Consider the following 15,726-nt stretch of genomic DNA (forward strand, 5'->3'; position numbering starts at 1 on the left):
ATGGAGCTCCCCTCACTTTACGTAATGGGCATGTTCCCGAAAAGTTATAAATAAATAACATGTCTGTATATCAAGCCATATTTTAAAAGTACCAGAAATATAAATCATATTTCAAGCCTATCACTTCAAGGATTTATAATGGCATAGTCCTTTATACAGACAATAAATGTCTTCTAATCAAATTCATTTGTAACTATGGATTATTTAATATTGCTCGTCTAAACACTCATAGATTTAGAATCTATGGATTTGAGGGCTTCTCTGCAGCAGAGGACATGAAGAAGGATGAGTCTGAAGACATCCATTCTTTGAGGATTAATATGATGGGGACAGCATACCTCAGAATTTTCGCAAAGACACAGGGTATCATTATTCCTTTGCCCCTAGTGTGGAGCAGAAACAAGAGCCAGTTTGCCAAGTCACATTGTTGTCTCAGAACAGCTATTAAGTGTAAGTCTAACAATCGACTATATGTGCATGAGGGGAGAAAATGGTATGGCTGGGACTTCAGCTAAGAGAAAAAGAAAAGAAAACACTAAGCTCAGCTGCAATGTCACTCTCGCTCATATCACTTTGGGAATTATTTAGGGGAGGGGTGCAACTAGAATAATTATGGATGGAATGCCAAGCCAGATTTCAAATGTCTTGGCTTCTGTCAAGAAAAAATGCTATTTAAAGAGAACTAACTCTAGCTAATATTCCTGTAATTGCCATCAACTGTTCTCTAGTTGGTGTTCGTTGGCTGAGGCGTTTTTAACATGAAGGTGTGGCTAGAAAGATGTCTCCCTATCTTAGAGTAATTGTGTCAGGAGAGGGTGGTGAAGGGTGGGGGCCACAGAGCAAGCGCTGAGGGTTCTGGGAACAAAATGAAGATCCTAGTTCATAGATCCTTTGATATGTCAACTGTGCTACCCATTTGCAGGAAACACATATAAAATTTTATTGGAGCAATCCTGCCCCCTTTACTTACATAAGGGAAAATATAAATCAGCCAGAAATAACACTGGCCAGCCAGAGCAGCAAGCGAAGCCAAAAAAACACCATCCAGAGGAGCACTTTACCGTGAATGTAATTTCACTAGCTGGGAGAGCAAAAGCTCAGGCTGGGTTGATGATCACAGCCTGGGGGGCATTGGGGTGGGGTTGGCAGTGAAGGGGAAAGTGGGAACACCACAGTCATGGTAGCCAAGTACCACCCTGTCATCCACATTTCCCCTTCTGAGCTCCAGTTTCCATATCTGCAAAGGGTGGATAAAAATTCCTGCCTCATTAGGTTGCTGTATGAATAAAATGGATTCTTGTAGGTGAAACCAGGGAGCACAAAAGCTAGAGAGCACGCACCAATAAAACGAAGCTGAATCTGAATTTTATTTAGTACAGCTCAGCGACATGAGGAACAATCCTAGAGATTAGTTTCGGATTGCTTTCTTTTAATCTAGTGATTCAATGTCTGTTGTTCCTTCCCCTCCCTTCTTGTTATTCATCCATCTGTCCATCCGTCTGTCCGTCCATCCATCCATTCATCCATCTATCCTTTTTCTGAACATCTGTTGTATTCCAGGCGCTCAGCTATGTTCTGGAAATATAATAGTGAGCAACACAAACACGGGCCCTGTCCATGACAACCAAAAGCAAGAGAATTACACCAATCTTACAATGATGTGAGAGGAAAGGAATGAGTAAGCTATAAAGGGAATGGAGGCAGAAACACCTAACCCTGACTGCTGGAGGGGATGGGAGGAGGGAGTCAAGGAAGGCTCTCTGGATGAAATTACACTGAAGCTACATTGAAGGGTGAGAACTTAACCAGGGAAAGCAAGCATCATGGGTGTGAGATGGGTGATGTGCTCTAAGGAGGAGAGAGAGCATGTTTGAGGCTCATTCAAGTTCGATATGGCTGGAGTCCAGCTTACTTGACATAATACATAGGTCCTCAGAAAAACAAGGTGATTAAGTCATGGTAAGTAAAGGTGTGGGAAGTATAGGCAGCAATGAGACTGGGGTAGGTCCTAAAGGGCCTTGTAAGGCAGCCTGAGGAGTTTGTTTAGAACTTTTGCAAATGGTAGATATAAACCCGCAACAATTTGGCAAGTCATAAGGGCTATCTGGGATTTCCTGATTTCCTCATCTATAAAATGAGGGTGGAGTAGATGGTCATCAAGGCTCCTTCTATGGATTAAGGGAGGCACTTAAATTCTGCATATATCCAAGACCAGCAGATGTTCCTCAATCAGCTGCTTCTTTAATGGACAAAAATTCCATGCGTTCATGCCGTGAGCACCTATTCTGTGTTCAAACTCTAACTGCACCCCATAGTCTTCTCCTTCTCATCATTTGATTCCCAGATATGCCAGTTATCTGGAGCCAGGTTAAGCCAGGAACGGCAAGGGGGTGAACTCAGTTTAAGGAAAGGTGAATTGGAGATAATGCAAAGCTTGACATTACATTAGCCTTAAATAGAAACCAACCCAGATGGTAACAGCACCTAGGCATGGCATAAAACAAAAGAATATCCAGAAGGAACACAGAACTGCATGTTTGTGAGAATGTAGAACAAGACTCCTAACTTAGGTTTGCAGAATCCTAAATTAAAAGATGTCCTGGTGCATGTATTTTGAGCAGATGGTAGTCTTTTCAGTATCAGCGTCTATTCTATGTCTAAATTAAATTTTGGGTATTGGTGGAGAATGGAGAAGAATGGCAAATGAGGCTTATCAGCCTCACCTTGTCTCAACCTTGGGAAACTCCTCTGGCCAGCTCTCTTTCTACTAGCTTTAGGAGGCCTCAGAAAGGTACAGTTTTCTTATCATTGTACGACACACAGGAAACCCCAGCCCCTATCATGCTGGTAACTTCAGAAACTCTCAGAAATCCTACATAAAATCAACTCCTTTTTTAAATGTTCAGCCCAACTTTATCCTAAATGTAGGACGCTTCATTTTGCTCTCCTAGAGCTTGAAGTTGGGGTGGGGGAAGGAGGCAAATATAATTGTTATCTTACTAAATCTCCCGCCCTCTCTATTCTCCCAGAGCACAGGGAAACAGAGTGGGGAGAGAGGACAAAGAAAGGAGGGAGGGTGGCAGAGGAAAATGGGGAGGTGGAGAGAGGAGGAGGAGGAGAAGTGAGGAAGGGAGCGGGGCAGGGAAGTGCAGTCTGTGGAAGAGCAGAGGTTGCTGCAGCTGGAGCCCAGACCCTTCCCCTCAGTTCTCTTGACACCAACATCTTGAGGATGCAGCCCCACCTGGACCTCACAGAGAACTAGAACAATGGTGGTGAGAATGAGCAGGAATGCCCTACAGGGAAGATGTGGGTGGCTGCTAGCACAGGCGAAGATTCTACAAACAATCTTGATTTCAAATATTCTATTCTGGAATATCATCCAATTTTTGTGGTCGACAGGGTCCCTGCCTCCCAACCAGTGCATTCCTTCTCCATGGCAACCATTTGTTCTTGGTCTGTGTGTGTGTCCAGGACACCCAGGGCCAGGCTAATCATGACGAGTCCTGCTCCTCCAGGAGCATCCAAGGAGAGGCCTGAAGGAACCCACTGAGAAATCACATTTGCCATTGGAGACTTGGTACAGAGAGGCAACCGAACAGAATGGTGAAAGGCACAGACTTCAGGGTCACATGGCTCAGGTTCACCATCTGTCTGCCTCCCACCACATGTCTGATCTCAGGCAAATTACTTCATTACTTTGTTTCTCAGTTTCCCAGGGCCCTAAAAAGGAAATGATGATAGTACCTCCCTGGCAAGGGTGTGGTGAGGATTAGGTAAGTTAACTCTCTGCCACTGCTGGTTTCTCTAAACCAACATGTCAGTGAGCCTTTCTGTTCCATGTTGTGTGTGATTACTTATTTGTTTCAGTTGGTTATTTAATTTGATTTTTGAGATGATCTGGATGATGGGGGAAGCAATTTCAATATGAAGTGTCTGAAGTTTAATAGTTACTTAGATGCTTTTACATGTATATAGATGGACTTTTCTAGACCATGGGTGTCTTAAAAAAAAAATCGAGAGCCAGTAATCCTCTTCTCCTTTTTAGGGGGAGGTGGGGAAAGTTTTGACAAAAGCATAGGATGTGGTTGTAACAGGATTACATGATCAGTCACCGAAGCAGGGTGCCTGTTCTTTATTTGTACCACATCTGTTTTGAAGGTTCCCTGAATCAGGGCAGCATCAGAACCAGAATTGTGGGAGCACCTGCTGGGAATCCGTACATGTGGTAGAAGATAAGTGGGCTTCCTCTTTCAAACACTTAGGTTCCACTTTTCTTTCCTGTCATTTTTGTTTTCCATAGACATTCAGTTTGTGTCTGCTGGCATGCAAAGGAAACAGGGTAACTCGGAGGTTAGAAAACAACTCCTTTAGCCCTGGTCTTCATAGAACACCAGCAGAGAAAAGGAAACTTTTAGCAGGCAGGATGATCCTTTTAAATGATAAATCAGATCATGTCCACTGTTGGTCTAAGACACTGTGACGGTTCCCATTTTTTCTTGGGCCAAATTAAAGGCCCAGGTTTGGGGCAGTCTGGGTGGCTCAATGGTTTAGCGCCGCCTTCAGCCCAGGGCGTGATCCTGGAGACCCGGGGTCGAGTCCCACGTCGGGCTCCCTGCATGGAGCCTGCTTCTCCCTCTGCCTGTGTCTCTGCCTCTCTCTCTCTCATGAATAAATAAATAAAGGCCCAGGTTCTTCCAAAGGCCAGGAGGCCATGTATGGCCAAGCCTCTGCCTCCCTGCCTCACTCCACCACAGAGCTCTTCCTGCAGACCCTCGACCACACAGGCATGTCCTGCCTTAGGCACTGGCACATGGCCTCTGTCCTATCTCCACGTGGCCCATTCCGCCACCTCCTGCAAGTCTGCTCAACTTTCATCTTCTCATAAGAATCCTATTTAGTTCTACAGCCTGACCTGCCTTGCCATCCACCCAACACTTTCTATCCCTTAGTTCTATTTTGCCTTTTCTCTATAATACTGAGCACTTTCTAACCTACTCTGTGATTTTTCTTTATTATGTTTATTGTTCATTACCTCCTCTTCATCAGAATGTGAGTTATATTCTCAGATGAATCCCCAATGCCTGGCACCCAGAAGGACCCAATAAATCTCTGTTGAATCAGTGAGAAACTTGGTAAGGAGCTAGTAGGGTGGCAACCTTAGGTGAGATTTTTGTTGCTTGAGAAATAAATGGCTTCCCTTGGTAGTACCTCTCTACCCATACAGGAATACCTCTTTCTACAATAAGCTTACATTTCTCACTGTCAGAACACCCACCCCCTAGACCCAAGAGTACTCCAGTGCTAGAGCACTTGGATTTGGGACAAAGCTAAAGTGCGAAGTCCATGGCCACTGCTCTTGTCATAACTCTCAGGCATAGTTGTGAGGCCATGGGCCCTGAGCTGAGATCTCACACTGCCTGCTCAGGAAGAGGGCATGGAGCTCTGACTTCCCAGCTGTCAGTGAGGGCCACTCACAAGTGAATGACACTCAGCCAGTCCAGTTAAGTGGGAGTACTGCCACCACCATTCCTGTGGGCAGGAAGGGCCCTAGTATCTTTATAGCTGGGGGCCGGAATGGGATTCATCCTGTAGCACACTGGAGAGTCTCCAGCAGCCCCAAGATCTAAGTAGTGGATCCTGGCTTGGCCTTCCAACTCTCCCACGGCTTGTCAGCACCTCCACCGCAGGTGGGTGGGGGTGAAACTCAAGTCACTGGCAGCATTGCTCATCTGGAGCGCCAGTGAAAGAGATGGCGAAACCCAGAGGTGAGGCTCAGGGTAAAGTATTTTTGGATTCCATTTATCCCTCTTATCTCTAACTCCATTCCTGAAAATAAATGACATGGATACAAAATAGGACTCACAGAAAACAATAAAAGGAATGATGAATTTCGTTAAAAAGAAAAAAAAAGAAAAAAAAGAGGGAAGACTTTTTTTTGGTTTTGCCCACCAACTTTTGCTCTGTCCGTGATCTCATCTCCAAAGACCTGAGGTTTTTTTTTTAATAGCTCATAATTACTTAATCATTCCAGCTCTGCTGTTTGTTCTCAGCTTTAAGTACCAGATAAACACTTATTAAGGAGATAGCCTAAATTCATGGAAAAACCAAAACAATTTGAGAATTTAATAGTGATTCCCGTCTTACAATTAAAATAACATGAAAGAAGGAAAAAGGTGTTGAAATAGTAGAAAATAGCTTCCTTCCCGAGGTCTGTTTAGAAAATTAGACTTAAAAATTTCCATTTCAATCTGAGTTTTAGTTTTACACTCTCAACCAATGTGCTCCCCATGCCAGTAGTTCTCAACCAACGTGCCTTGCACCCTGACCAATGTTGCTGGCCACAGATCAGAGTGGAAACTATATTTCTGCTGTGGCCAAGATGCTGGTGGGCCCCGTGTTTCAGACCCAACAGGAATGGCTGAGCTGAGAGCATCCTCAGGGTAGGGGTAGGCCAGGAAGGAGAGACAGCAGGGAGCAAGGGAAAATTCAATGTGAATTAAGAAGTTAAGAAGTCCAGTGTGATGTCACTTGGCACTTAAAAAGATGGTATGTCTATAGAAATGTGGAGAACTGTCAGGCAGGAATGGCCAAGCCAACAGGGCTCATGACTATGAAGACAATCTGATTCTCTAAAGTATGCCATGCAAAAGTCTAAAATCAGAGCAAGACATTAAGATTGAGAGCTACCTCTCTAGCCTTTTACTAAAAGCAAATGTGAACATGAGGAGAAAATTATGAGAAGAGATTGTAAACCCTGCAACATCTTAAAGTTGGAATATGATTCTGAGATTTTAGCTAAAAAGCCACTGAATATAAAAGAAAAATACAAAGATGAAAAAAACAGCAACAAAAAAGACATGATATAAAATAAAAACCAAAAAACATTTTTTAAAAAAAAGACAAAGAAGGAAGAAAGAGGCTTTTGAATTAAAAATAAAGAATGAACAGGGATGCCTGAGTAGCTCAGCGGTTGAATGTCTGTCTTTGGCTCAGGGTGTGATCCCAGGGTTCTGGGATCGAGCCCTGCATCGGGTTCCCTGCAGGGAGTCTGCTTCTCCCTCTGCCTATGTCTCTGCCTCTCTTTCTGTCTCTCATGAATAAATTTAAAAAATCTTAAAAAAAAAAAAAAAAAGAATGAACAAACAAAAAATCCCCTATTGCAATCCCCTTGGTACATACCTTGTAGTGAGGCCTGTAAGTCTTTCATGTTTTGGTCTAAAAGCTGTGAAGGAAGGAATCCTGAGCCGGCCTGGGGCCTGGGGTCTGGCTCTCCTGGGGCCACAGCGGGCACTGGCTCCTTCAGTCGGCCGTCTCCAAACACAGCAGCCCATTCCTTGCTGAACTCACCCTCGTCCAGGGAGGAAGCATTGAAGATCTCACTCAACAGCAGCAGGTCATCTTTGTCAGCACCTTCAGGTTCTGAGGTCCCTGCCATTGGGCCCAGGCAGGCTGGTCAAAGTAAGAAAGCACAAAACACATCACCACCCAGGTCCCAAGCCCTTGGGAGTGAATGCATTGGGGGCTGGGATGGGACAGACTGGGTGATAGCTAGATTTAAGAAAAAGCTTATCAACTTTAAATTATTCTCATTATAGCCTATCTTAAGAAATTTCAGAGTTTAATTTCTAGTCCCATCGTCCCTCATCTGTGTTCCTCCAAAGCAAATTCCATTTTCTAGGGTTTTGTTTTTTTCTTAATATAAAAACAAATTTACCACCAAAACATTTCTCAGACAGGAAACAAAGGCAGGATTGAAGACAATGTGGGATATTTTAGTTCCTTGTTTGTATAGCTTCCTGAATCTTCTCACACAAGCCCTAAATCCACAGCCAACACACCATGTGGGAGCCTGCACCATCATCCAGGATGGGGAGAGGACCCTTGCCACACACTGGGCCAAAGTGGAAGATGGTAGGACATCCAACGACTGGCCAAGGAAAGCCTCTTGCTTCCTTTCTCTTTTGCTGCAACCGACTGCAACCCAACCGCAAGTCCTTGCCAAAGCAAAGGAAAGGTGGGTCTGGTTTGCCTGAGGGCAGCAGTGAAAGAATGACTAGAAAACAGGGCAAATAACTGAACCACCCAGAGAAGGCCAGAGACACTGCCCAGGAGGATTGGAACGTACAGGAGACCAGAGGGGAAGTCCCGAGACTATTCTTAACTTGCTGTGTGACTATAGCCAGACCCTTAGCTCTTCTGGGCCTCTGTTTTTACACGTGTAAAATAATATTAATAACAGCCACCTCAACACACTGTTAGAAGACCCAAAGAAATACACCTTTAAATCTCATTGCTTATCCACAAGAAGAAGTCCATTCTTACAATACGGACACTGACAAATACTGAACAGGGAATATAAGTAGAACGGGGACATCACTAACCAGAAAAACTGTAAGTCTTTTCACTGGGTTTTCTACATATTTTGAACACCAAGGACTGCTGGTCCTATTAACTGTGGTTTTGGGGTGGTATCTAATGGCCACATGGAAACTGCATACATGGCCGTAAGTTATGAAGAGAAGGAATAATCATGATTTATATTTTCTCTGAGCTATACTACAATTCTGATACTGTCATCTTAAGTGAGATTAACAGGTTTTCCTCAACTATGTGAGATAATTAGTTAAGTGAAGGCTTTTTTTTTTTTTTTTGGTAAACAAATCAAGCTTATCTGTTGGCTTTACTAGATTTTTTAAAAATTTTTTTTTAATTTTTATTTATTTATGATAGTCACAGAGAGAGAGAGAGAGAGGCAGAGACACAGGCAGAGGGAGAAGCAGGCTCCATGCACCGGGAGCCCGACGTGGGATTTGATCCCGGGTCTCCAGGATCGCGCCCTGGGCCAAAGGCAGGCGCCAAACCACTGCGCCACCCAGGGATCCCGGCTTTACTAGATTTATTTTCAACCACACTTTATATAATGGTGTTCTGATTGAGAGGAATTTTTGATGTGTGGGGCAGACTGGCTACACATCCAGGAAGGGAGGAGTTCAGTCACTCCCATATCTCTATGGTTTAAAAAGAGCAGCAAAATTCACTTCAGTTGGATAACTATCTCGTTTAAGTATTCTTATTGTCTGTGTGATCACAGAAACATGCACTGAGATGTATCCTGTCAGGTGGGGTGGTGAGAAGACAAGGGAAATGGCATTTTAGTAAACAGGCTTGTAAGATAGTTATGCAGGAGGGGGGTGGGCAGCCTGGATCCACCTTGGCCTGTGTGTGGTATTAGGCCAGGTAGGTACGTAGGCCATATGTGTCAGTGCAGGCAGGAAGCTTGGCTGTGTCCCTCAACACACGGCTGGCTGTGCACCCTCCTTTCTTCCCTCTCTCAGTCTCTCCTGGTGTGTCACTCCCTTTGCACACATTAACTTCACAAGTCTTTGTACTTTCTACTTTAGTTGGGACTAGAACACCCAAACTTTTTCTCGTGGTTTACTTTCTGGCCTGACTGAAACCAGATGATTGCTGAACCAAACCTGTTTTTTTGGAACCAGTTCAAATCAAAGACTAGACTCTAGAGGAAGGGATGACTTTTGATGAGCACTGGAAATTACGTGTTCTTCCCGAAGTCACTTTACAGCCTTCTGCTAAGTCAAACCCTGAGGGAGGCTTCCTGCATTCATTGAAATATCAATCCAGGGACAATCGTGACTAATAAGACCAACAATAACTAATAAACTTTGAGCCTTCCAAAAACAACCAAAACCGCAAAAGCTCTATCTTTGTTTTTACTGTTTAGGTTTGTGTGCAAGGCTATTGAATGGACTTCTGTAGGTTTTGTTAATTTAGCATCCCATTCCTCCTCCTCTTCAGTTTTCCCGTTTGGGAAATACCTTCTCCACGGGATCCTGGTGAGAAATCATGTAGGGTGCCTCCTCACCCCTCATCGAGGCTGACCAGAGTCCTTCATTTCTCAGGCCATGGAGACTGGCTCTGGGGTGGGCACATGCCAGAGGCTTCCCTGAGTTTGGTATATAAAAGGGGGAGGGAGGAGGCCTCTCTTTCAAATTCCAAATTCTAAAGATGCAGTTTTGAGGCTCCCAGGGATGACAGGGCCAAACAGAGGGTGAAGCAGCACCAAAAGTTGGAAAGAGGGACGTCTGGGTGGCCCAGCAAGGGACACCTGGGTGGCTCAGTGGTTGAGCTTCTGCCTTTGGCTCAGGCATGATCCTGGGGTCTGGGACTGAGTCCTGCATGGGGTTCTCCACAGGGAGCCTGCTTCTCCCTCTGGCTATGTCTCTCTGTCTCTCATGAATAAATAAATTAATTAATCTTAAAAAAAAAAAAAAAAGAGCTGGAAAGAGAACTCTGGCAACACTGTCTAAACCCTGGATCCAACCTCGCTCAAAGCCAGTCCATCACTGTATGTCCCCAGTTACATGGACTAATTCCCAATATGATCTTTTCTTCTTAATTTTATTTATTTTTTATTTTTTTTCTTCTTAATTTTAAAGCTAAGCTACTTAGTGAAGGTTTTCTATTACTTCTAACTAAAAGATTCCCTACTAATATTGTATTCTGTCAAACTCAACTTTACTGACAGCAATGAGAAAAGGACCTTTGGTGATGATGATATAGTCGAGAGCTCATTCCGAATAGAGACTTAGTCAGTGACCTATCACTGAATTTGACCTCTTAGGGTCCTGGTTATTGAACTGTTAAAGTGGGCTGCATAGGGGACATTTTCTGTAAGAGAACTTATTACTTCACTGGAAGCAGTGAAGCTGGCACTGACTTGAACCAGAAGACCGGGAAACCCAATTATTGCCCTCATAATTATGATGCTTGAAATTATTATACATAACTTGTAAGAAAAACTTAATTACAAGTAGAAAAGGACAGGTTTAGTTCTGTAACCAGGCATGTCAAGACTTGAAAAACAACACTAGTCTGTTGGCTCTTAAGAATCAAACTAACATCTTTTCTGGAAATAATTCAACTCAACTATGAGAAAATGGAGATATACACACAGAGAATAAGGTCTTTGAGAGCAGCCCTGATAAGGGCTGCTCAAGTGGAATCAGGCCTTCTACCCAGGTAGCCAAACAAATATTGCTCCTGTGTTATGGTACCCTATATGCTTTTGTCTGCAAGAGTGAACCAAGATTCTGATCTCTCAGGTGCCAAGCCCACAGATCTTGTAGGCTCCTGAGTCTCCATGCTCACTCTTACATCCAGATGTGACTCTAACAATAGAGGTTAAAAGATGCAAACACCAGTTCTCACCTTTCGGTCTTCAGTTCTATGACCCTGACCCTTCACACATTCCTTCCTTCTTTTTGACATCAGCCCATGGTACATTCTCCCCTTCTGCTGGGAGACTGCTCCGCCCCCACTGAAATTCAGCTCCAGCATCTCTAGTCTTTCTCCCTCTCTCCAAGGCTTCCTGTCTTGATCTCAAAAGATGTGTGCATATCCCAACAACAGCCAATCTTGTAATTCCTGTCTCTCCATCCCACCCCACAACGGTGCTGCTCTGGTTTCTTCTCCCTTCCACAGCCACATACTTTGTCAACCACTCTTGTTCCAGCTGCCTGTCCTCAAGTTCCTGCCCACACTGAAATGGCTCTTCTGAAGGTTACCAGTAAGATCCTCATGGCTAATTCCAATCCCCCTTTCTCTGACCTCAACCCCTGTGACACTTTGCCCTGTTGCCCACTCTGGAAATGCTGTCATCTGTTGGGGCTCTCCATGAGATGGCTCTTTTGGATATCCTTCCATCTCCTTAGCAGTACTGTCCCTGCTGCCCCTTCCTAGTCTAGTTACCATAAAATTTCCTCTGAAGCCGTATCTCCCTTTCCTACATTATCTACAGAACATCTTATCTATTCTCATGGTCCAGTCTCACCTGGGAAGATTCTCAAATCTCCATCTCCAAATCCATGTTTTCTTGAACTCTGATGACAAACTCCTGACTTGAGGGTCCTCTGGGTTTTTCTCATCAGCAAGCCTGCTGGCACTCCATAAAAGGCACCCTCTCGCTGTATACCTTTGCTCAGTTCAGCTGTGAGATTATGACCCTCTTACTCGAAAACCTTCAGGGGCTCCCTCTGATGCCTGAGGAAAACAACACTCCTTACAGTGGTATTCAGGACCTCTGCAGTCCAGCTCTACTGCAGCCCTTCTAGCAACTCCTTCGGGGAGGCCTATGGCTCGGCAAAACTCCTCCACATTTGCCACTTCTCAATTGTGCTTTCCTGCCTTCCTGTCTGGGAACCTGCTGTTTTCTCCCAGTGAGATGCCTAGAGAGAAGAATCATACTTAACTGAAAGGGATCTTAGAGATTATCCCCTGTAAGTCACTTCACATATGAGGAAAAAGACACCCAGGCTAGATGACCTGCCCAAGGTCATATAATTTATTAGTTATAGATTATCTGGCTGGGAACCCTAGCTCATAAGTCAATGTTTTCTCAGTGCAGTATACTGCCTTTACCTCAGAGCCTGATAAAGATGTCATATATAAATGAATATTCAAGCTTTTTGTAAAGTTTTGAGGGTTTCTAAGGTTAGATGGCTCCATTGGCAGCCAAGCAAAGCTCCTGGCTGCAGGCAGTACGGCAGAATGGATGAGAGGGAGACCCACTCAGCATGTTTGCCTTACACTGCACAAGGGCTCATAAATAAAAATCCTATGCTCCTGGGAAAATATTCCCCAGGAAAACTGATTCTGAGCCAATGTGCTCTGATTCTGACCCAGTGAGTTTTCAGAGTGAAAACTGACATACAGAGGAAGCTCTCTTGGGTTGAGACAGAGGGCGGGTGACAGAAAGTAAATGTGGGAAACTGGTGACAGCCCACTCAGGTTATATTTTTGAAATCATACTGAGTTTCATGACCTCAGCATGAATTAGGAACCCAGAAGATGGAAACAGCTACAGAGACCAAAAATGAGAGCACAGAAAAACAACGAGATAAATGTCACATAAGTTACCTTCATCTGTGTGTGAAACAGGAAGGCTCTGTTTCTCTGGTTTTCTCCCTGGTCCCCACTCTCAGCATTATGACTAATGTAAAGGCTGCACACTTGCAGTACACATGAAAAACCCCAACAACCAACACAGTCCTCACATCACCCAACAGAGAGTATGGGGGAGAAAGACGGGGTGGGAAACCACCGTACAAAAATGTCTAACGAGCAAAGTATTCTTCCTTATAAAAGGCTCTGGTAACAAATTGTACTTGTTTGGAATCCAAGAATACTACTTCTGAAAACTCCCTTTTAGTGAAAAAAGACAGCTAATAATAATAACAGATGGGGGAAAATCCATCTCCACCCACTCTCTGGGATATACACATACACACACACACACACACACACACACACAAACACACCCCAAAAAAGAAAACAAAAACCCCAACAGTGCTAGACCTTGAGTAGGCATTCAAAAAATATTTCTTGATGATCCCCAGCTCTGGTCTTCCATTTTAGCATTAGATCCTAATATGTGATCTAACTGAAAGACTTGACATCTGAGGCAGGAGTAAATCTCTACAGAACGCTACCGACTACATGGTGATCCAGTAAGAACAGTGGAGTGTTTGGTTTTAAAAGTGCACCATTATTTTATGAAAGGGCCAAAGCCAGCATTTCATCCTAGGATGCTGAGGGAGACAGGGCAAAGGGAAAGTTGATGAGAAAAGATTATGAGCTTGTTTTTGCCACACTTCATGTGAGGAAGCAAATCAGATCCCTAGTTAGCTCTCTATGGAGAACAGGAAAAGATAGTTCTGAACATCTTGGGAGAAACCAGGCCTGGGGACATAAACCTGTGTTATTGCTAAGGGCTAGAGACTGCACCCAGACCTAAGTGAGCTACTGAATGAGCTTCTGTGTTGTTCTGACAGTTGGCCAGAATTTAGAATCACAAGTCTGAAAGTAGTAACCAAGGAAATGACAGAAGCCAAAATATTTTAACTGTAATGTGTACAATTAAAATTCTTAAAAACTTCAGTTAATCTTGTCCTAGAGAAGGATGTTTTGGATAAATCCAAGTAATCAGATTTAGGTGGGCTAAATTCATCTAACTGTGTTCAATTACCTATCTGCTAGATATTTTTCTCAGCCCAACTTTGAAGAACACAAAAACTTCTACATGTTACACCTAACTCATAAATTGAGGTTGGGATTATCACATGGGGTCACAAGGTGACTTCAGGGCCACTTTCAAGTTATTGTAAAATGTCACTCAGTTTCTTTTTTACTTAAAAATTTTTATAAACTGGCCAAATATTGTATTGGTTTTCTATTTATATTATCTATTTAGTAGGAGAAAATACATTTCATTATGACACTGAATCAGAGTGATTTTCTGGGCCATGGTTCCTGGAGAATTACCTCCTTGTTATTGTCACAAGCAATCTGCTTTTTGATAACATGGTGCCACAGCTTGGCCATTACTTGTCTAACAGAATTCCCACTGGGAGTGAACTGGCCCCCAAGCAGCAGGGTGCTAGAGCTTATAGCTCCCAAGTCTTATAAAGGCAGCCATCCCTGGATTAAGCTCTTTTTATTTCTTGATTGTTTAATGTCTTGCCTATTATAATCAGCAATTTAATTCAGGATTTGGGCCTGCTGGCAGTTTTCTGAAGGGTACACATTTTGAAGTCAACTAATTATCGTGTGCTCTTTTCTTCAGTCACCACAAGTTCTGAGCACCGACAGAGTATTTCTATACTTCTGGTCATGTTAATCTTTAAGCTGATTCTGCCCTAGGGGTTGCCAATGCAGAAGAGTCAGATAGGGACAAAGTATGGCTTGTGTCTCAAGAAGGGCTTTATGGGTTGACAGTGATAAAGGGAAAGGAGAGATTAGGTGACATGGCATTTAACTGAGACAATGTGTAAATCAACTGTTCTGCCTGAAAACAAGTCCACATTTTGGAGAATACATTCACCTCTCTATTGTTATAATTACGTGAGTGCTCAAGAAAAGGGTATGAACCTCTATTCCACGAAACAAGGACTGTTAACTATAAACCAAGGAGATACACAAGTTGTTTTCAATAAGTGGAAAGATATCAATCTTATTCCAGTGTATCCATGGCACATGTTATGGAGGAAGCTTATGAAAGCAAGCCTGTATCACAGACAGTAGCGTTTCTGATTTAATTCTGCAAAGAAATGCATGGTTACTGGGTTAGTTTTTGTTGTACTATATTACTACCCAAGTTGAAAAAGTCAAAATCCAAAAGCGAGAACCCTTTTTTGGTAAGAAAAGGAAAACATAAGAATATAGACTCATATTTGTGTGTATGTAAATAAATGCCAAGAGGATAGAATGGGGATGGGAATATTGGAATAGAGAGGAGTCGGGAGCAGAAATGGGAGTCAGAGTTTTCTGCTGCCTACATTTGTATTATCATTATCATGTACCAATGTGAATATATCTATTCAAAAATTATGTTTATTAAAATAATGAAATTAAATAGGAGATAATAAAAGCAAAGAACAAATTACATAAACAAGAGGTGGGCAACAGGAGAAATAACAATCTTTCTATCAAAACAAGCTGAAACATATGTATAAAGAAACTGTTAAGTGTGAAGATTTGCTAAAACTAGGTTGTGGGCCCCTACTGCATGTTATATTATTGTCTGTAGCCCACCTCTGCAAGACTGAAATATTTCCCCCTCCAAAAAAAAATGTGTAAGAAAAATCTTTTATTTCATCAAAGTAATCTATCCTTATGCCAAAGTGGAAACTTTTTATGAAAATGGAGGCC

The 15,726-nt window shown here is 43.1% G+C and overlaps 1 protein-coding gene across 26 annotated transcripts in view; it reads right to left on the reverse strand.

Moving 5' to 3' along the window:
* Nucleotides 1-15,726, reverse strand: part of ICA1 (islet cell autoantigen 1) — a 142,782-nt gene that overhangs the window by 5,343 nt on the left and 121,713 nt on the right. For 23 of the 26 annotated variants that reach the window (XM_049093634.1, XM_025471223.3, XM_049093630.1 and 20 more), the window contains one exon: nucleotides 7,180-7,449. In XM_049093634.1, coding sequence (XP_048949591.1) covers nucleotides 7,180-7,449 — 270 coding nt within the window. Of the gene's footprint in view, nucleotides 1-7,179; nucleotides 7,450-11,851; nucleotides 12,061-12,148; nucleotides 12,246-15,726 lie in introns of those variants that run through there. The other 3 variants (XR_003145611.3, XM_025471222.3, XM_025471241.3) reach the window with 3 other exon arrangements.

Source organism: Canis lupus, chromosome 14, assembly GCF_003254725.2.
Source record: "Canis lupus dingo isolate Sandy chromosome 14, ASM325472v2, whole genome shotgun sequence".
Classification (NCBI taxonomy): Eukaryota; Metazoa; Chordata; class Mammalia; order Carnivora; family Canidae; genus Canis; species Canis lupus.